The sequence below is a fragment of the Lepisosteus oculatus genome, chromosome 3 (assembly GCF_040954835.1).
Source record: "Lepisosteus oculatus isolate fLepOcu1 chromosome 3, fLepOcu1.hap2, whole genome shotgun sequence".
Classification (NCBI taxonomy): domain Eukaryota; kingdom Metazoa; phylum Chordata; class Actinopteri; order Semionotiformes; family Lepisosteidae; genus Lepisosteus; species Lepisosteus oculatus.
In genome coordinates, this window is record NC_090698.1 from 15,539,771 (window position 1) to 15,557,783 (window position 18,013).

Here is an 18,013-nt window from a genome sequence, read left to right on the forward strand (position 1 = left end):
CTTTACACCGCACTTGACCTTTTCCCCCTTTTCTTGTTGTGCTCCTCACTGTATTGGTTTGAGTACACATATACATGTGTTTTTCAGTTGAATGTCTTGGAGTTAACCATTTAAAATGGTGCCTTTTGTACCAAAGCTCGTAGGCATTTCCAAGATAATTGTCATGTGTTTAGTATTGCTTCAATGGTGAGGATAGAGGCAACACCTTTTTAATTCTATTGCATGAATAAAGGTAGTAAACATTACTTGGTGTGTAGAAACTTGCTGATTTAGGATGGAAGGCCTGATCCAAGGGCAGATCCAGCGGAGATGCCAAGATTAACACAGGGTAGTCGAGAGGGCTACACAAGTTTGATCTATCTGGGTGTGTGTATTCTTTGGTGCCACAGCGCTCACTGGTGGCCAGGTGCTCACATATGAGCCTGACATTGACAGCAGCCAGTCAGGAGAGATGAATGCAAGCTTCTTGTATTGTTCCAGGGTCACTGGCCCGTGCTCTTCTTTAAACCAATCGAGTATACCATGCAGCAGATGTTGTTTTCAGGGAAAGATACCTTTAAATGTTATTGTGTGGTGGCGCAGGGATACACTTATAATAAATTCAACATTTAGAATGTTCTTACAGAAGCTCAGAGGTTGAAACTTGATCAGGAAGTTGAATGCTAAGCATTGTGTTGAGAAGTTCTCAGTGTATTTGACTTTACATGGAATGCCACTGTTCAGTGATTTGTTGTGATTACGTATTTAGTCTGTATATGTAGGACAAGAGTGTCAACTGTAGCACTCCATAATTCGAGAAAATAATATTTCTGATCACATAATGCAAGGATTTGTGAAGTAGTAAGAAATGTGATGAGTGCCTAAAGGCAGGTATAGCAGTTTTTTTTTTACACCTGCTATAGGGCCATCTCATATGTGCTTTCTGCTTTGGAAAGTAATTTGAATCCTCTTCCCAATAAACTAATTCTAAGCCAGCAAGCATGGAGAGAAACAGTGTGTTTTGCACTGTTTAGCAAGCCTTTCAGTTGCCTGAGAACAGTAGGAGGCATGCCTCTGTTCCTTGTGCACTAAGAAAAAGATCCAAGATCTCTATTTATATTCTGGCAGTGCTTTCTTTGCCACGCCCATCTCAGTAGTATGTTGTGATCACTCATAGCCTTCCATGATGTCTGAGCTTATTTTTAGTTTCTTTGGAGTCTCATAGAATTAAACCAAAACATACTGGATCTGCAGGATTTTTATCCTTTTTTCATAAAAGGAATGGACATCCCATCCCACTTGGGATTAATTCAGGTTTACTCTGTATTTACCTGTGATTTGAGTCTTACATTTGTGCAAAACAGTAATAACTCCTGATTTTGCAGAGGCATGCCCCTGGAGGCTGTCTTAAGGACTGTGCATTGGTGCTATAGAAGGTCAAAAGTGACATGGAAAAGAGATCCGATAACACATTGGTGCGTGAATCAAATTGTGATGCCGACATTTTATGACTTGTTATGCATTTGTGTTTTATCATCTGATTGAATGTATAACTTTGTCAGGAGAGTGAAGATGAGCCATATTTCATTTACAGCCTCAACACAGCACCTTAGACAGGTTTAGAATTACAGTATTTATAGAACATGGATTTCATTTTATAGATTTGACTATTGGGATTCCTGTATTATTTTTCTGTCAGTCATTTTTGATAGGCTTCCTCGTATGTCTGCAGAATTAAACAAGCTTCATCGGTCAAGATGCTTAGTTTCTAGTTTAGAACGGGACCTTGTTTTCAGGTTCTTTTAGGATAATTTTGATGAGTTTTAAAGTCAAATATCTTGAAATGATGAAAACTTTAGTGTACAAATAAATTTGTGCACTTTTCTGCCTAATGTAGCAGTTGAGTAAAATCAGCTTAGTAGCACTTGAGTAAAGCATTATTTTCAGTATGTATAAAAACACTTTCTTGTTGATTTTTTTAAATTAAGGCCTTTACCCATTCAATGAAAGTAACTTTAGATGTTTCTCATTTCAAACATTGTATACTAACCTGCAGCCTACACGATCTGTCCTGATGACAGCCTGTCCTGTTTATGTATGTATATAAAAATGTTTACTTTATTTCTGGTCAGATTTTAGGAGCTCATTAGAAATTTAACTGTCGCAATGCTCAATCTGTGTTCTGACCTCTGTTTTAGATCCTTGTCCTACAAGGATAAATTCCACTGGTTTTTGGAGCCTGTGATGGGTTCAGGTTTTTAAAACCTGCCTTCACTAATGATTGCAGTTCATGAGGTTTCTGTGCTTTTATTTTTCTTTCTTTGATAAGTACATTTTATAATTTGCTTTCTTCATGGTGGCCATGTTGTTTCTTTCTTTAATAATAAACTACTTACTGTCATCCCAAACCTCTTTACAGTGAGTGTAAAAATCTTCCTCCTGCAGAGACTCAGTGCACTGGCAATAGCAAGAGGATATGTGTGATTCATGTTGGTTTTTTCCTGCGACCTAAAGACTTTTTGTACAATATTGAGGAATCCTCACTGGATACTTCCTCTCAATCCTTAAGCTTCAAACCATTTTGGCACACAGTAGGTGTTAGTGAACCAGTCACGCTGTTAGTGTCCAGTCACACTGTGTCCCATTGTATTTTCTGACCACCTGTGTAATGCTTTTTTAAACAACCAATCTGTGGTTTGAGTACATCCATGCAGTTATTTGAAATGACATGTTCAAGAAAGTTTAAATGAGAGGAACAACTTTTTAGTGTGTATTTCATTAATGCTGTCAGTGCTATATTTTCTCGTGTGTGTATTTAGAAGACATAAGTACACCAGAGTTTTAATGAATGTTTTTAGGGTTACTTTTTTCAGTGTTATACCATTGGTTATGCTGTTGATTACTGTGCTGTAAATTGTTCTTAATGCTTTTTTTAGGAAGAATAAGATCTAAAATAGTCTGCATAGTTACTGCCTGCCTCAGAACACAAAAGAACATTGATCCCCGAGAAAGAAAACCTTATATAAAAACATGTGGTTTGCCCACCCCTGAGAAGGCTTCAGCTTTTTTTAATAGTTACTAGGTATTTTCTGGATGTTCCCTGGAGGGACAAAGGATGGTGTCTCATGTTTCACTGAAGGTTCTGTAATCAGTGGACAGGAAGGTTTCCCTCTCCACAGTGGACGCAGAAAAAGAGCTGGCAGGCAGCCCTGAAGTATTTATATCTTTACTGAAGGCAAATCTACTCGCGATTGTACTAGGTTTCTTTAAAAGAATGAGCTGGGCATATTCAAAGCATTAATGAAAGACATCGGTCCTTCACTCTCCCTTATTTGTTTTTACTGAGGTACAGAAGTGGTGTCCAGCATCAGGATGTACAGACAGGTCAGGTACAGGAAGAGGCAGTACTATCCATTTCTTTTTTTCCAATCCAAGCACCTTTGTAGATTTTAAATCTACTTTTGTCATTTCCCACTGACAGATTGAAAATTAATCTGCTCCCTCCATTTTGATAGCACATGGGAGTGTGAGGCATGTTGGAATGTTAACAAACGTTACATTTCACTGTGCACAATCCATTTTGGATTTTCAACATGACACTGGCATGCAAGCTATGTTTTTCGACCTAAACTTCTATTGGTCATTTTGGGGACTTTTACTACAGATTCATTGAAGTCTTGCAGATGTGATCCATTCTGGTTTCTGCTGTACGTCATTTACCCTGCTTTTCCATAGTATTTCAAATATCCATATGTCTATTTCCCCCTCGTGTAGGTGGCAGTGGGGTCCAGTGTTAATCCATTATATAACCAGAGCTTGGATTAGCGTCAAGGAGGGTGCATATAAAAATAGTGCAACTTAGTCCATGATTCCAATCATTGCCAGAAAAAGCCTTTTTGAATGGGTGCATAATCCTTTATTTCATTTTTTTAAATGTGCTGGCTCTGTTGTTAACTGTGTTTAGCTTGGTATAGTGCTAAGGAGTGAGTTTTGTTATCTTTGACAGTGTCAAGGGTTATAGAACAGCAGTCGGGGGGCAAATTCAGATTTAAGCTAATCATAATATTTATTGGTTTTGTTATTGGGTCAAAATAAAATGACAAAAATTCAGTGCACATATGCAGAATAAGATGCTCAATTTTTTGGATCAATTTTTTTGTGATGTTTAGTGTTAACACTATTGTAGTAGTACACAATTTGTTCAATAGCCGGTATGATCAGTAGTATACTGTGGGCTTTCAAAGACTTGGGAATATTTGCATTACAGCCGCTTACATAATTAAAGTACGTTATTTCCAGAGTTAGTATTGTAACTTATAAGTATTACTAATAACACGTTTTACTTAAGTGAGCCTTTTGTTTTCTAGATGAGTAAAATGATGAGCAGTCCTGCTAAACACAAGTGAGGACTAATCAAGCAACACAGAACTCTGAAATCAGTAATCTGCAGCACTTTTTCACATGGCTTATTCCTGGTGTTTTACTTCCTGAATGAAATATCTGCTTGTGACACCATGGAAAATTAGTTGATTTGATAGATGCCACAGAAAAGTAGCATGAAAGCATCTGTCCAGGTCTCCTGAAATTCAGTTTCAGGCTGCTGTTCCCAGAAAAGTGTCATTGTGTTCCTTGCTCTAAGAGGTAATGTGTAGCATACTCGCCTGTTTTATCAAGGGTTCAACATAGCTCTATAATAATGAGGGCAGACATATGTCTAGAAACAATACAATGCTACTAAATAGGCACAAATGTTTTACAATACTTGGTTTGTAATACGCTTGTTTGTACTTTATTGCTTAATAGAACAGGTTTCCACATTATACATTTAGTACTACAGCGTAATAAGCTGCCTGTGGTCACCTGTAAAGTACTACTTGGGAGGCATAGGAGACATACAGGCGCTGTCACTGTCTATTAATGAGAAAAAATCAATGACAGAAAGTCTTTTAAATCTGGTATAAAATGCAGATGTGAACTAGACATTTTTTCCAAAAATAACTAGCTCCCTTCTGTTTCCTTCTCACTTTCTTCAAACATGAAGTCTTCTCTTTGATGTGAAAACTCCCGAAACGGTGCTGGTCCCAGAAAGCTTGTTGAGAGTGTGCAGTGTGAAATACTGACCAGGTTTGCTTTCTTGCTCTTAAAGACACTTTCACGTGTTCCTGGAAAATGACAAAAAGGGGCTGTGCTAGGTGACTTTCTCTCCCTAAGACTGTATTGTTAAGAGCACCAAATCATATGCGAAGAAGGTTATTTTATCTAAGGAGCAAGCAGAGGTGAATTCCATGCTGTGCATCGTCTTCATTGCTTGTCAGCGAGCATCCTTCCTGTAAGAGCATATTGTACTTAGCAATGTCAGGGCAGTTTTGGGTCAATGCAGAACCTAAGTTCCGATGCATTCATCTTCATTGGGACACATTGTACATAATTGCACTTCATGTATAGTTGTTACTGAAGCGGGATTACTTTAGATTGTGCACCTGCTGAAGCTGAATTTTGTTTTTGTATTCTCTATAGATTTACACAAGTGTTCATGCTCTGTCTTATTGCAGTCATTCTATACATCACATGCTGACTTTGTTAGTCATATACAGTCTTTACCTAAGAAAATCTGCCCCGTGGAATTTTTCTTTCTTTAGATTCACTGAATTTGTGAATAACGTATTTTTCTCTTTAGTTTTATTGCATTAATCAGTGGAATTCTTCATTCCAAGCGAAATTACAAGCTATCTTCTGATAATGTCTGTTCCTGACAATAAAAGCTGGAAGCCGAAACCAAAATCTCCCCATTCAGTTATTTTGTAACTGTCAAAACATCTTACCTCTGTAAGCAGCTTCTGTTTTGTCATCTTGAATTGATTTAGATGCTATATTATCTTTATAATCTTCCCCACCAGTGCACCTTTTTATAGGAAAAACCAGTGGTCAGATAGAAGCCGCTGGCTGTAGCTGTAAATGAAATGTGCTTCTTCTCTTACTGGGTACGGCTGGGTCTCTGCTTCAGGTAATGCCTGTGCATGCCGCTTTCACATGCAACATGGGCATTGGGGATCATTTTTACTCCACAGGTGTAATAATACAGTGTCATTTTACTGCTGCTTTACTTTTGATGAATTATCTGCCATTGTAATAAAGACGAAGCCTGGAGCCCAGTGTATTGGTATGTTGAGTTGGCTTAGTGATCGAGTTTGGCAGCTTGTAACTAAAGTCAACAGTAACAGCTGGTTTACGGTCTTTTTAAATTAGAACTGAAATAATGGACTTCCTTTTCTTCACTACATTTAAAAAGCTTTGGAAGCTTTGTTTGGCAAAATGCATCATATTGATTTGACACCTTTTCTAAATCATCGGTGTATTTAAAAATATGAGGTAGTTTTTAGTCATGAAATAGCTGTTACTAAAGTAAATTTGTTTTGGATGTGCTTTTCAGGCAGGAATTCCAGCAGTACCAGATCACATCTGCTAATAAATATATCCCCTGTGGCTTATAAAGAGAATGCCATTAATTTTTTTGATGAATCACTGTTTAAAGAGGAGGCATTTAAAAAGCTCCAGCTGTTAATCCTTCTACAAACAGAAATAGGAAGTATTAACTCTCCATGGTCTGTGATATCAGTGAGACTTTTTGGGGATTTTCTGCAATAAAATAAAATTGTTACCCATGACATGTACATTATACTATTGCATTTACCTTTAATTACAGTAAATTCTGGTGCCTGTAGATCAACCACTTACTGTCATTTTTTACTTTCAATTGTTTTACTGTCTGGTGATACTAAACTGGCTTTCCTTAATGAGAACTGTTCAGAACAGTCGTAGATGGGTTTTCAAACTCAATTTGGCTCACTTGAATATCACTGGATTACAATGGTTTTGCTCCCACACCTTTTTATTTCATTTTTGACTGAATAATTTCTTAATAATAAACCCCTAGACAAAATCTGCAAAAGGGCAATGTTTTTGTAAAATACTGGAGTTCCTATCAATAACAGGAAATGCACAAATAATGAATCAAGGCAAAAATACGTTACTATTGATGAATATCAGTGGTGCCCTATAGGGGAAGATCAGTTGCTTACAGTAGGTGATTGGGTTTCATAAGCTTTCACGCATTTTGTACAGAATGTTTGATATGAAATAAAAAGCTTGTATATTTGTGAACAAGGTACAGGAACACTTTTCGTTGGCCGTATTGATGGCAACAGTTGAAGTTAAAGGCAAACATAGTATATATACTATTTTTGTAAGTAATAGTGTTGACGGGCTGAAAAAATGTAGTTTGTGATTTAATGGACATTCTGTGATAACTGCCTTCCTCTAATTAGCTCACAAAACCAATGTTTCAATGTAATTTAATTACACGCACATTTGAAAAAAAAACATACACGTGGTGTTTTAGTTTAGACTATTGAGGGAACATATACGATTCCCCTTTTACAATTGTTTATCTTCATCACACAGTTTATGAGTTGTAGGCTCTTTCACAGTGTTTTTTTTGATGAATGGGAGAAATCTTTTAACTTCACAGCTTTTAAAATAAGCTTGGAATACTATGACCCAGAATTCATTCAAGAGACTGCTGCTCATTAAAGTGGAAACTTGGGTCTTTTCCTGCATTACATTTACCGTTATTCTAACTATAAGGATCCTTTCTGTACCTGTCCTTGCACATGTAATAATACTCTTGCTTCAGTGACTTGCCTTCTGTGTCTTGATTGTTCAGTGATGATTGATGTTTTGTGAATGTGAAGTGAAATGTGACATGCTTGCCTGTACAGTGCAGATGTCATCCGGGCCTCAAGGGAGGTCACTGTGGTGCAGAAATGAGTTCACACCTGTGGAAGGGGCTGTTTTTCTGATACTTTGCTTAGCCACCTGCTTTCTGTAGTTTTGCAAAACAATTTCTGTACTTCCTGTACAGTTCTGTGCTTTATACAACATTTCAGCCAATGAGTGTTTAAAATTTTGCAAATTGTTGTCCTTGAAATTTGAGCACAAAAAAAACAGCACGTAACAGAATAGGGAGAAGGTACAGGGGCTGTTTTGATGTTGTCCAACGTTAGAACCACAACACGTATTGCGCAGTTTCCGAACAGATAGCTTTTCAGATGCTGGAAAGGCTTCAAAAGTCATATCGGGTCTGTTGTTGTGTGGGTTTGTCAGCTGCGTTAAGCATTGCACGGTTAAAAAATTGCTTTTTTATTTTGAATGAACACCTCCTTTCACATGGGATCTTGAGATGGGTATGCTAATCGGCTTTTGTTTCTGTTCATTTTCAGCGTTTGGGAGATGTGAAGTAAGGTTAGACGACACCGAAACTGAGCAATCTGTGCATTGACACGATCACCCCACAACTTCAGGATGAATGGGGATATGCCTCATGTTCCCATCACCACTCTTGCTGGGATTGCTAGCCTCACAGACTGTAAGTATACCTGCTGTAAGAGAATGCCTGTTATGCTTACCAACACACAGTGTGGAATGGGTCATTTTAATAGGTTAGCACTGTATATATGTAAACACAGCCAGTCATTTATACACTGCACCCCCTCATATACGCACACAGGAGCACGAGAGATTACTCTTAAGGGTCTTTGTCAAGGACGAAATACTGGATAAAATACTTGGATTTACAGGATACGAGGAGTGTTTTTTTCACTTGGCTGTCTTGGTGAAAGCTGGAGATATTTTGGAAGCATCCCAATGGATTTGTATTGACTGTGATGGGCAGCGCTGGAACTGGAAGAAAAAGCAAAACATTGGATTACAACAGTTTACACATGGGGCAGTTTGTGGATTAAACTCTGAGGATGAATTGATCAGTTTTTTTATTTTTAATGGGATCACATTTGGAGAAGAGAGGATTTTGTTTGGAAAGACCATCCAGAATACACAGAAGCCTATTACCTGAAACTGGATACCGCAATAAAGGAACCATGCAAAAACATCTCCAAAGAAAAGAATGCTGTGCATGTTTTGTCTTCAGCTATGAAACATCAATTGATCACAGTTCACTCCACAGGTCACTGTACCTTTACTATCAGCTTTCCCATCCCCTGCTATGGTTGACATAAGCGCTAGTATCAGAAGGGTGATCAATGTGTTATTCACTTAGTGTATTTTACATTTCACTTAAGTATTTTTAGGCTTGTTTGACCCATAGGTATTACATTCCATTTTGTATAGAATAACACACCATGAATTTTGTGAGTGCCTTAAACATGTGCTTGAAGATCGGTGTGAAGAAAGGTATGATTTATCCATAGTAGACAACAATACTCGTGTTTTAAATTTTGGAATATGTAGTGTTGTTTAGTTTCAAGTTTGGCTGTTAGCCCTAAATCTTTATTTGTGCAAAGTTTTAGAAATATGTACTGTTTGGAAAGAAAGTGTAGTGTCACATTGAAAAAATGTTTATTCTCGTATTTATCAAGTTGAGGGAGTATTGGAATTTATATTCCTTCAATTTTAACAAATTAGATGTTTGTCTTAAATTAGTCAAAAAACGCAAGGTATTTGTGTTTTTGTATTCATAAAGAAACATGAACACCAGTAGTTATAGTGTAGAATTCATACAGGTAAGTACAACTGAAGGTAAAGGAAACATTCATACTTTTTTTCAAAAGCTGCTATTGAACAATAAATCTTTGTATAGATTCCTTAATTGTGAAGTACTTTGTTCTATGTAAGGATGCCTTCTATTTCTCAGCAACATTTTTCAGTACCATGTAGCAACATATATGATTTATAAGGAACTGATTGATGAGTCAAGATAGTATGGCACACCATATTTCAGCTACTACAGTTGTTTCTACCTTATCCAGCGCAGTGCTGAAGGCTTAAGCTTTAGTAAATATATCTGGTTCTTGATACTTAACAGGACATTATTGTATGAATGAAATAATATCATGCATGTTTTCTCTTGTTTTAATAAGGGGTGTAGCAGTAAAAAATAAGTAGTAATAAATTATGGTAAACCTTCCCTGTACTCAATTGAACACAGTATTCACAACTGCAGTGTTGTAACAATAAGGATTACATAAAACAGACTAGTGGAACGAACATCATTAACAGATCTTCCATCTGTCATTTTTGCATGTGGTCAGACAAATGGTCTCTTAGAAACCTTTTTAGCACACATTCCGTTATTCGCATTAGAATGAGCGTATTCTTTGTGGTACGCAGTTACTAGACTGTGTACATTATACATTCAGAACAGTAGAGTCCTGGGATTTGCTCACTCTTATCAGTCTTGGGCTAATATTTACATCACATCGTGAGAGTCCCAGCACTCCGGTGTTGTAGTTTATACTAGTTTCAGCACTGCAAGACGTAAACGTGGGGATAGAAAGATGCTCAGAACAAGAGGTCGAATGTTGGTTGTTCAGCAATTGGTACAGTTTCTTTCATATTAGAATACTTTTACTTTGATATTCGTAATGTAGTAAAATTTGAAGGAGTAGCTTTATTTAACCATGATTTTCACAATCCCATGTTGAACTTCACTTAATTAATATTGTCTGTTAATGAGGTTTGACAAGGTAATAAGTAATTAAATAGCTTATTTTATTAGCTATTTACCTTCTCTTTCACCACTTAAGTAAAGTAGATGACGAAGGAAGATTAAAGTAATTTATCATTGGCATATAGTGCAGGTCAGTGGAGTTATTTATTGTTCAAATCTGTAGTTAGTAAATGTAGCACTTTTTGTTGTATACTATTATTCAAGACCTTAAATGTCTACACACCTTTCCTCAATGTTAAACTAAAAACAAAACGTCTAAGGCATTGCTGATTGTTCCTTTCAATTTTTTTTAGTCATTGTGCATGAAGTTCAAGTGCATTGGAATGACGGTTATAATAGTGGTTTCAATGACTACATTTATTGGTCAAAGCATTTGTACTCAGTGAGATACACACTCATACTCTGTATATTAAATAATTTGGTATAGGGTAGCCACAGAGGTGCTGCACCCATTTAGTAAGGTACTTTAGTAAAATACCCAGTTGTATAAATGAATGCAAGCAGTTACTTTAGATAACAGAGACAGTCAAACAGTCTTTGTGTGGCCCTGTGTTACTAAACAAGAAGTTCCAGTTTGAATTCAGCATGATGTGGATATCAGTTTAACTATGAACTGAACAATGAACTGAACTATGAGTCCATAGTAGGAATCTAAAGGCTCAGTGTGTTAGTCTTTTCACAGTCTCTGCTCTTGAGATCGATGTGGACCGATGGCGCATGTCTACTTAAACAGTTATCAGAATAGGTTCATATCTGATATGATCCTTTTTTAAAGAAATCTTTGCTGTATGAATGATCTTCCAGTAGAAAGTATAGAGGAGCCTTAACACCACACATCTACATAAGTGAGTTGTACAGGTATCGCTCCTGTTAAGAAACGTAATAGGGAAGTAAACTTCACCAACATGAATGAATATATCAAACTGTATTGAAGTTGATGCTTTTTTTAAACTTTCTCCTGGCTTGAATACAAACTCTGTATTGTATACAAAAACTCTTATTGATGTGTAGTTTATAAAAGAGTAAAAGCCACAAGTTCACTTGACTGTCACATTAGAATGCAGAATGTTGGTTTAATTTTATACTTTGTAAACAGTTTATTACCTGAATAGTAGGAATGTGAGTGGCTGACTGAACTTTGTCTAGGTTTATCAGTAAAGCAGCTATTCAGACTTGAGAAGAAGCTTGTAGCTTTTATAATTTTAGTCACTGATTTTATGGTTGAACAATTTATTGCATTTAGAAATATAAACCTGATTAAAGGCATTTAGTGTCATCTTCTCTATTGACTTAAAGTTCTGATAATGCCAATGTTTTTTTTACTAATACCAATCTTTCTTCTTTTTTCTTATTCAGTATTAAACCAGCTTCCTCTCCCATCCCCTCTCCCTGCCACCACCACTAAAAGCCTGCTGTACAATGGGAGGATTGCAGAAGAAGTCAACTGCCTTCTGGCTTGTCGGGACGAGAACCTGGTGTCACAGCTTGCGCACAGCCTCAACCAGGTTTCCACAGATCACATGTACGCAAGCAAGACTTTACCTCTGTGTCCTTACTAAACCCGTGCTGCTTTTCACAAGGCATTCAGATATCACCGGCTGTTATTGTGAAGACACCCATACATAACAAAGAAACCTGCTGGCCTTAAACATGCAGTCCGTTTTTCTGATTTATACTCTTCTTTTTGTGCATTGTTAATTTGCTGTAATGAACAACAGCATTGGGATTAACCCGTTTAGGGGCAGTGGTGACACTTTGGCTGCGAAGAAGTTTTCCCTGCTAGCCACACATTGTGAGCCTTTGAGGTCAGGTATTATATGAAGAAGAAAAACGGTTGCTGTCTAATGCCGTCAGAACATGTTCATCTTTATGTGGCTTTTCTTTAAGAATTAACCATATGAATAGATGCATCAATGAGATTGTCATGAAGAGAATTATGTCTAATCACTTGATTTTGAGTTTTTGGTGACTATGTTTAGCTGATATATCTTGATATTATAGTCATTTCTGTACTTTTTATTTCCCAGACGCTCCATTTTTAAGGTGCCATAATATCACTCTTAACAGTAATTTACGGGATCTGGATTATTTTTCGTTATTAGGACTTGATGCACAGAAAATCACTTGGATCACTACAAAACACCAAGTGTTCTGAAATAATTTAACATTGAAATCTTGATATAAGTGGCTTTCTCGGAAAATGCTGTGAGGTACTTCAATTTTAATCTTGTTTCTGAGCAGTGAAAACGTCACAATCTTGTAAGGTCACCACAAAAATGTAATGGAATTTCTAAAGGCTGTTGGCTTGACTCAAGAACTATACGTATATGCGAACAACAATGCTAACAAAGTTTAATCCTTGCAGAGAACTGAAGGACAACCTTGGCAGCGATGATCCAGAGGGGGATATTCCAGTGCTGCTGCAGACCGTCCTGACCAGGAACCCCAATGTTTTCAGGGAGAAAAGTATGCAGAATCGATATGGGGTTCAGGGCGGTAAGGAGGACATGTGGAAACATTGCTGCTAAAACACTTCAGCGGTGCACAAAAACATTTGGCTTCAGAGTGTTTCCTTCTTGAAGCTAAAAAAAACATTTGGCTGTGTCAGAAACTTTTGTCTGAAGTTTAAGTGGCAGCAGTAGAAGTATTACTCAACAGTTCCTTTTTAAATCTTAGTGCTTTAAGGCATAGTTGTATCAAAAATAGGAGTGCTTCTTCATCAGTGTTCTGAATGATGCTAAAGATAAGCAAGAAGCATTAATAAGAATAGCGTGTCTTAAAGCTGTTTTTTTGGCATTTTCATTGCTTGCCTTTTTTTTTAAGTATTGTCCTGTTTGAGATAAACATCACCTTGGTTTAACCTTTCAGTGCTTGTCGATCATTTGATGAATCTTTGATTCTGTTGACGCAATAATGGGATATATCTTCTGTTTTGGCCAGTGCTTCCAGTAACACCAGTATTGTTACAGACTTTTGAACTCACTGTTTACAGTAGCAGCAGAGATTAGTTAAACCTTTGTCACTGATAGTTACAATGCAGTGACAAACCACAAAAGAAAATAATAAAAGCTACAAAAAAAGGAGTAATGCCATTATAAACCTTCTTTCCAGTTTGGAAGTTTTCACGCCCAGCTTTAAACAAATCAAAATTTGCACAGAAATAGTTTAAAAGAAAAAAAAATATTGGAAAAAAACTTTTGCACAGTCCTCAGACCCTTTATCTTTTAATTCGTTTTTATCATGTATATGAGAGGCTTTGTCTGAACACTAAAGGATGTGCACATCCTTCCCAGAACCAAACTTTAAAGTCAATTCTCAAGAGTGTGGGGTTTTTGAATCGTATCTTTCAAAGTTGTGAAGATAAATATTTTGACCTTGGCTTCTTAAAAGCTTTCATTTTAGATTTTGCATATGAGGTTAATAACATATCTTGTAGACTTGACCTTGGAGATCTTTGTTTGGGGAGAGCCGGTCACAGTTCCAGAGAATAACATTTTCATGCTTTCCAGTAATATGATCGTGCAATTATTTTAATAGCACCAAACTTGACAGTCAACAGAAATAATCTGTGTCTCAATTGTCATCTGTAATTGTAATCAATTGGAATTGACTCGGTTGTAATCTACATAAGTGTATCACCATTTTTATTCATGTAAAGGTGTAATCAGAAAACACATTAATGAAATTTGCCTTCATTTCTGCTCGCATTTGTCATGCAATTGACATTGATTTCATCTTACCTCACGCTTAAGGCAATTTGTGGCCTTTGTTATAGGAATTATTTATCTAGACAGGTTTGAGACACCCCTCTCAAAATCGTCTCCTGTGGTCATTGAATATTTTAGAAATTCAGAATTAAATTTGTAGTCTGTTAGTAAATCAGAAGCATTCAGAGTTTGTCACGAATGCTTAGCTACATTAAAATGTTTGTTGTGGTGAGTACAAAAGAGTGGATAAACTCCTCAACCTCACTGATTTAAGAATAAATAATGGGAAAGTGGACCCTGTTTTCCAGCATCCAGTACTCTTCCTTGCTCTCTCTTCTCTCTCACCATGCATGCTGAATGTGGGTCCTGCTGGCCTTGTCCCCATAGACAGGCTGTGGTTGTCTCAGCCCAAGCCAAAAGACTAGAACGAAACTACCATTAGAATCAGTACAATATGCATTGAGGAGTATGTTGTACAAATTTAAGAAAATGTATTACTGAAGATTAACAGCAGGAGAGACTGTGAAATCAGGATAATGGCCATCTTTAAAAACAGTTGGCGTGCCTGCCCTTCTAACTATGATTAGAAATGTGCAATTTTTGTTTGTAGCCCAGTGATCACTAAATTGAAAATTTTCAAGTGAAAAACATGCATGTTGAAGGCATTAATTCAAAGAACAGCTCAAATGTAGGATTGATTATTATTGATCTGCCCTATCACATCAATGCATTATCAGTAACTAAAATAAAGGAGGAATACTAATCTTTCAAAGCTACTTAATTAATTGAAATGAAACTAATATGGCCTACCATGAATGTAACTGACGTCATTTTAAAACCTTCATAATTCCAGTACGGTGATCTTCCGGAACGATCACAGGATCTTTTGCTTTTCATACTGCTTGAATCCCCATTTCACCAAATTTTCTTTTTTAATTTATCTTTCAAATTGTGTGATATTAACTATAAACGAAAGCGGTGAGGGGCCTGAAGTGACAAAATGGGCGGAACAGTTATGCCTTCAGTGTCACAGTTCATTGTGGTAAACTGTCATCAGATGGAAACCTACTGAGACCTTAAGGTACTTTTTAATAGTGGAATAGATAATTTTCCACTATTAGGGCGAGGTGCTATAAACATGGGCAGTGCTTTACAAAATAGAATTCACTTTTCTATGCATATGCAGGACATGTCTTTTACTTTTGTAAGTATTTTTAAAGGTTCACCAAGAAGATTAGAAAGGTGGTGGTTGTGGAAGTTTAATGTCATACATGAATTTCCTTTTCATGTTGTTCCGATGATCTTGTGATGCATGATCTACCTTTGTTGAAAGTATTCTGAGTTTCTGACCCAGTTAAATGTCTCTTTGAAATATGAACATTTGTATAAAGTCCAAACATAAAGCAACACTGTGCACCTGATGTCTTATATTGTATAAAAGAAAACAAAGCAATGTTAAAATATAGTCTATAGTGTTTACAAAAGATCTGCGCGCAAGACTTGCGCCACTAAATTTCTCTACTTCCTAAGGTAAATGGTGAGAATTCAATTTAGCTACATACAAAAAAGTAAGGAACAATTTATTTCTGAAATTACTGAATTTTACTCTGTCGACCTCCTACAGACCTCTGAACTCTTTAAATAGTAGCCTATTTAAAAAAACAGAACCACAAATCATTATTGGAATCTGCAAAATTGAATATCTTGATTTTCTGCTGTTGAATCAGAAAAAAATCAATTAAATTGACTTTTAATTTTGTGATGATTCATGGATAATATATTATTGCATCCATTGTTTGATCTACAGTTAAAGACTTTCTGTCTCTTGAAGTTAAAATGTTTTTATTTTTCTTCTCAGTCCTGCTGTTTGTCTGTGGAGAGAGAGCTCCTCATTATATTCATTGAAATGTGAAATGTATTTGTACTTTCATTTGGTGATCTTTTCATATTTGCAGGTTTGCTTAAATACTACACTGGTTTGAGGAAAATGTCTGCACTTGTAAGAGCTGCAAATTCTTAGTGTATAGTTAAATAATTCTTATTGGGATCTTCTAAATATGTGCAGGGTTCCACAGTAGCTGACAAACTAAATATTCAATCATTTTCTTTAAACAGGAACGATATCACAGTTAAACTTGCGGTTTACTTTGAAGAACGATTTGTCACAGTTTTCCGAGGCTCTAGAATGTTTTGTATAGAGAGATGAATTCTGTAGTCCCATAAATACTGTACTGAAGTTCGAGGAGATTTTAGCTCCTTGAAGAAAACTTGATTGCGACAGTCTTTCTGGCACAACTCGCGTGTGAAACTGGATCGTATTGAATGAGTTAGCGGAGAGCTTGACTTGCTGCATTCCTGATCAGTTTTAATGTTTCAAAACATTTCTAGCTGAGCTGTCTGTTTTGGTCTGGTGTTCTTATTGGGTGCTCAGGGCTTTTGGGTTTTGTCTCAATGTGGTTTTGTGATGCCAGAGGCTTAGAAAGTGAGTTTATTTTAATAGTCTTTTGGTAATGCCAACACCAAATTGGATTCAATGATTCCAAACGTGTTCATGGTATTTTAAGGATGTATGATTTTAATTTAATATTTTGTTATTCCGACTATGTCAGAAATATGCAACCTTTTCACTGCCTTTTTTCTTATTATAATTTTTAGCACCAGCCCTTTCTGTTCCTCTTCAGTGGTGCTTATAGAAACATGTTGCACCTCATGGATCACTATATATGACCATACCATGTTGTATCCCACTAGTGTGAATTGCAGAATTGATAGTATTGATAACATAGTGATGACAGAAAATAGCTTACAATTTCACTTAAGAGGCCACAGAGTTGTACAGACAGTACATGCAATGTTTCCCTTTTGCATTTTTTTCCCATTCTTGTAATTAGTTTGAATAAAAAAAATCAGTATATTCTAAAGAAAAATGCTCTAAGTTAAATCTGTAAAATGTCCATTTCTTAACACTTCTGTGGTGGTGGTAGTGTTGAAAATACTTACATAATAGCAATCAGAAATTCAAGTCTAATGAATTGGTTCAATGCAGCTTTTGGTCAATTCTCTCCACCTGAATAAAATGACTGAATGATTATGTCTTAGTTACACTTACCAAGAGCAGGGCAAACTCCATCTCGGCAAGGTCTTGCAGTGTGAAGTAAAAGAAGAGTATACAGGCATATTAATTTTAATGTCTGAAAGCCCTAGGAAGTAGTTTCATCTTTTCAAAGTAAACCTTCCTTTTTTCTGGATCAGTAGGCTAGCTATATCGCAGCCACATGCCCTTGGAAAGATGCCAAGATTTATATTGGTGGTAGAATTACCAGAGGCAAAATTCATTCATAGGTGTAGTCTATCATAATGTTTGTCTCTGCTGCAGCTCGTCTGTGAATTCTGGGCTAACTGGGGTCAAACAGCTCAGAGTTGCTTTATTGTATTGCAAAATTAATAGGGGGATGCATGCAGGCTGTAACAGTATTATTCTTGTGTCGTGATTGTGCAGAGGGCATAACTGGCCTCATCAGTCTTTAGAACAGTTGTTTAGTGCCTTACAAATCCTTTGTGGGAGAATAAATCCTGCTGGGAAACGAAAATAGTCACCGTTTGCTCTTCCTTTCAGGTATGATGCAGCAGCCCATGATGCCTCAGTACAAGATGGCACAGAATTCCATGCATGGCAGCCCAGCACCTTCCAACTACCAGCAAACCACTATCTCTCACAGCCCTTCCAGGTTGGTCTGCCTCTGTGTCATAATGAGGCCAGACACATGGTTCTTCCGTTCCTTATTTTCCACTGTTGTTTTCA

At 36.7% G+C, this 18,013-nt stretch overlaps 1 protein-coding gene across 8 annotated transcripts in view; it reads left to right on the forward strand.

Annotated features, from left to right (window-relative positions):
- Positions 1 to 18,013, forward strand: part of nipbla (NIPBL cohesin loading factor a) — a 92,993-nt gene that overhangs the window by 36,005 nt on the left and 38,975 nt on the right. For 6 of the 8 annotated variants that reach the window (XM_069186926.1, XM_069186927.1, XM_069186925.1 and 3 more), the window contains 4 exons: positions 8,259 to 8,404; positions 11,861 to 12,026; positions 12,870 to 13,000; positions 17,828 to 17,939. In XM_069186926.1, the coding sequence (XP_069043027.1) occupies positions 8,341 to 8,404; positions 11,861 to 12,026; positions 12,870 to 13,000; positions 17,828 to 17,939 (473 nt within the window). In that variant the 5' untranslated portion in view covers positions 8,259 to 8,340. The remainder of the gene's footprint in view (positions 1 to 8,258; positions 8,405 to 11,860; positions 12,027 to 12,869; positions 13,001 to 17,827; positions 17,940 to 18,013) is intronic. The other 2 variants (XM_069186928.1, XM_069186930.1) reach the window with 1 other exon arrangement.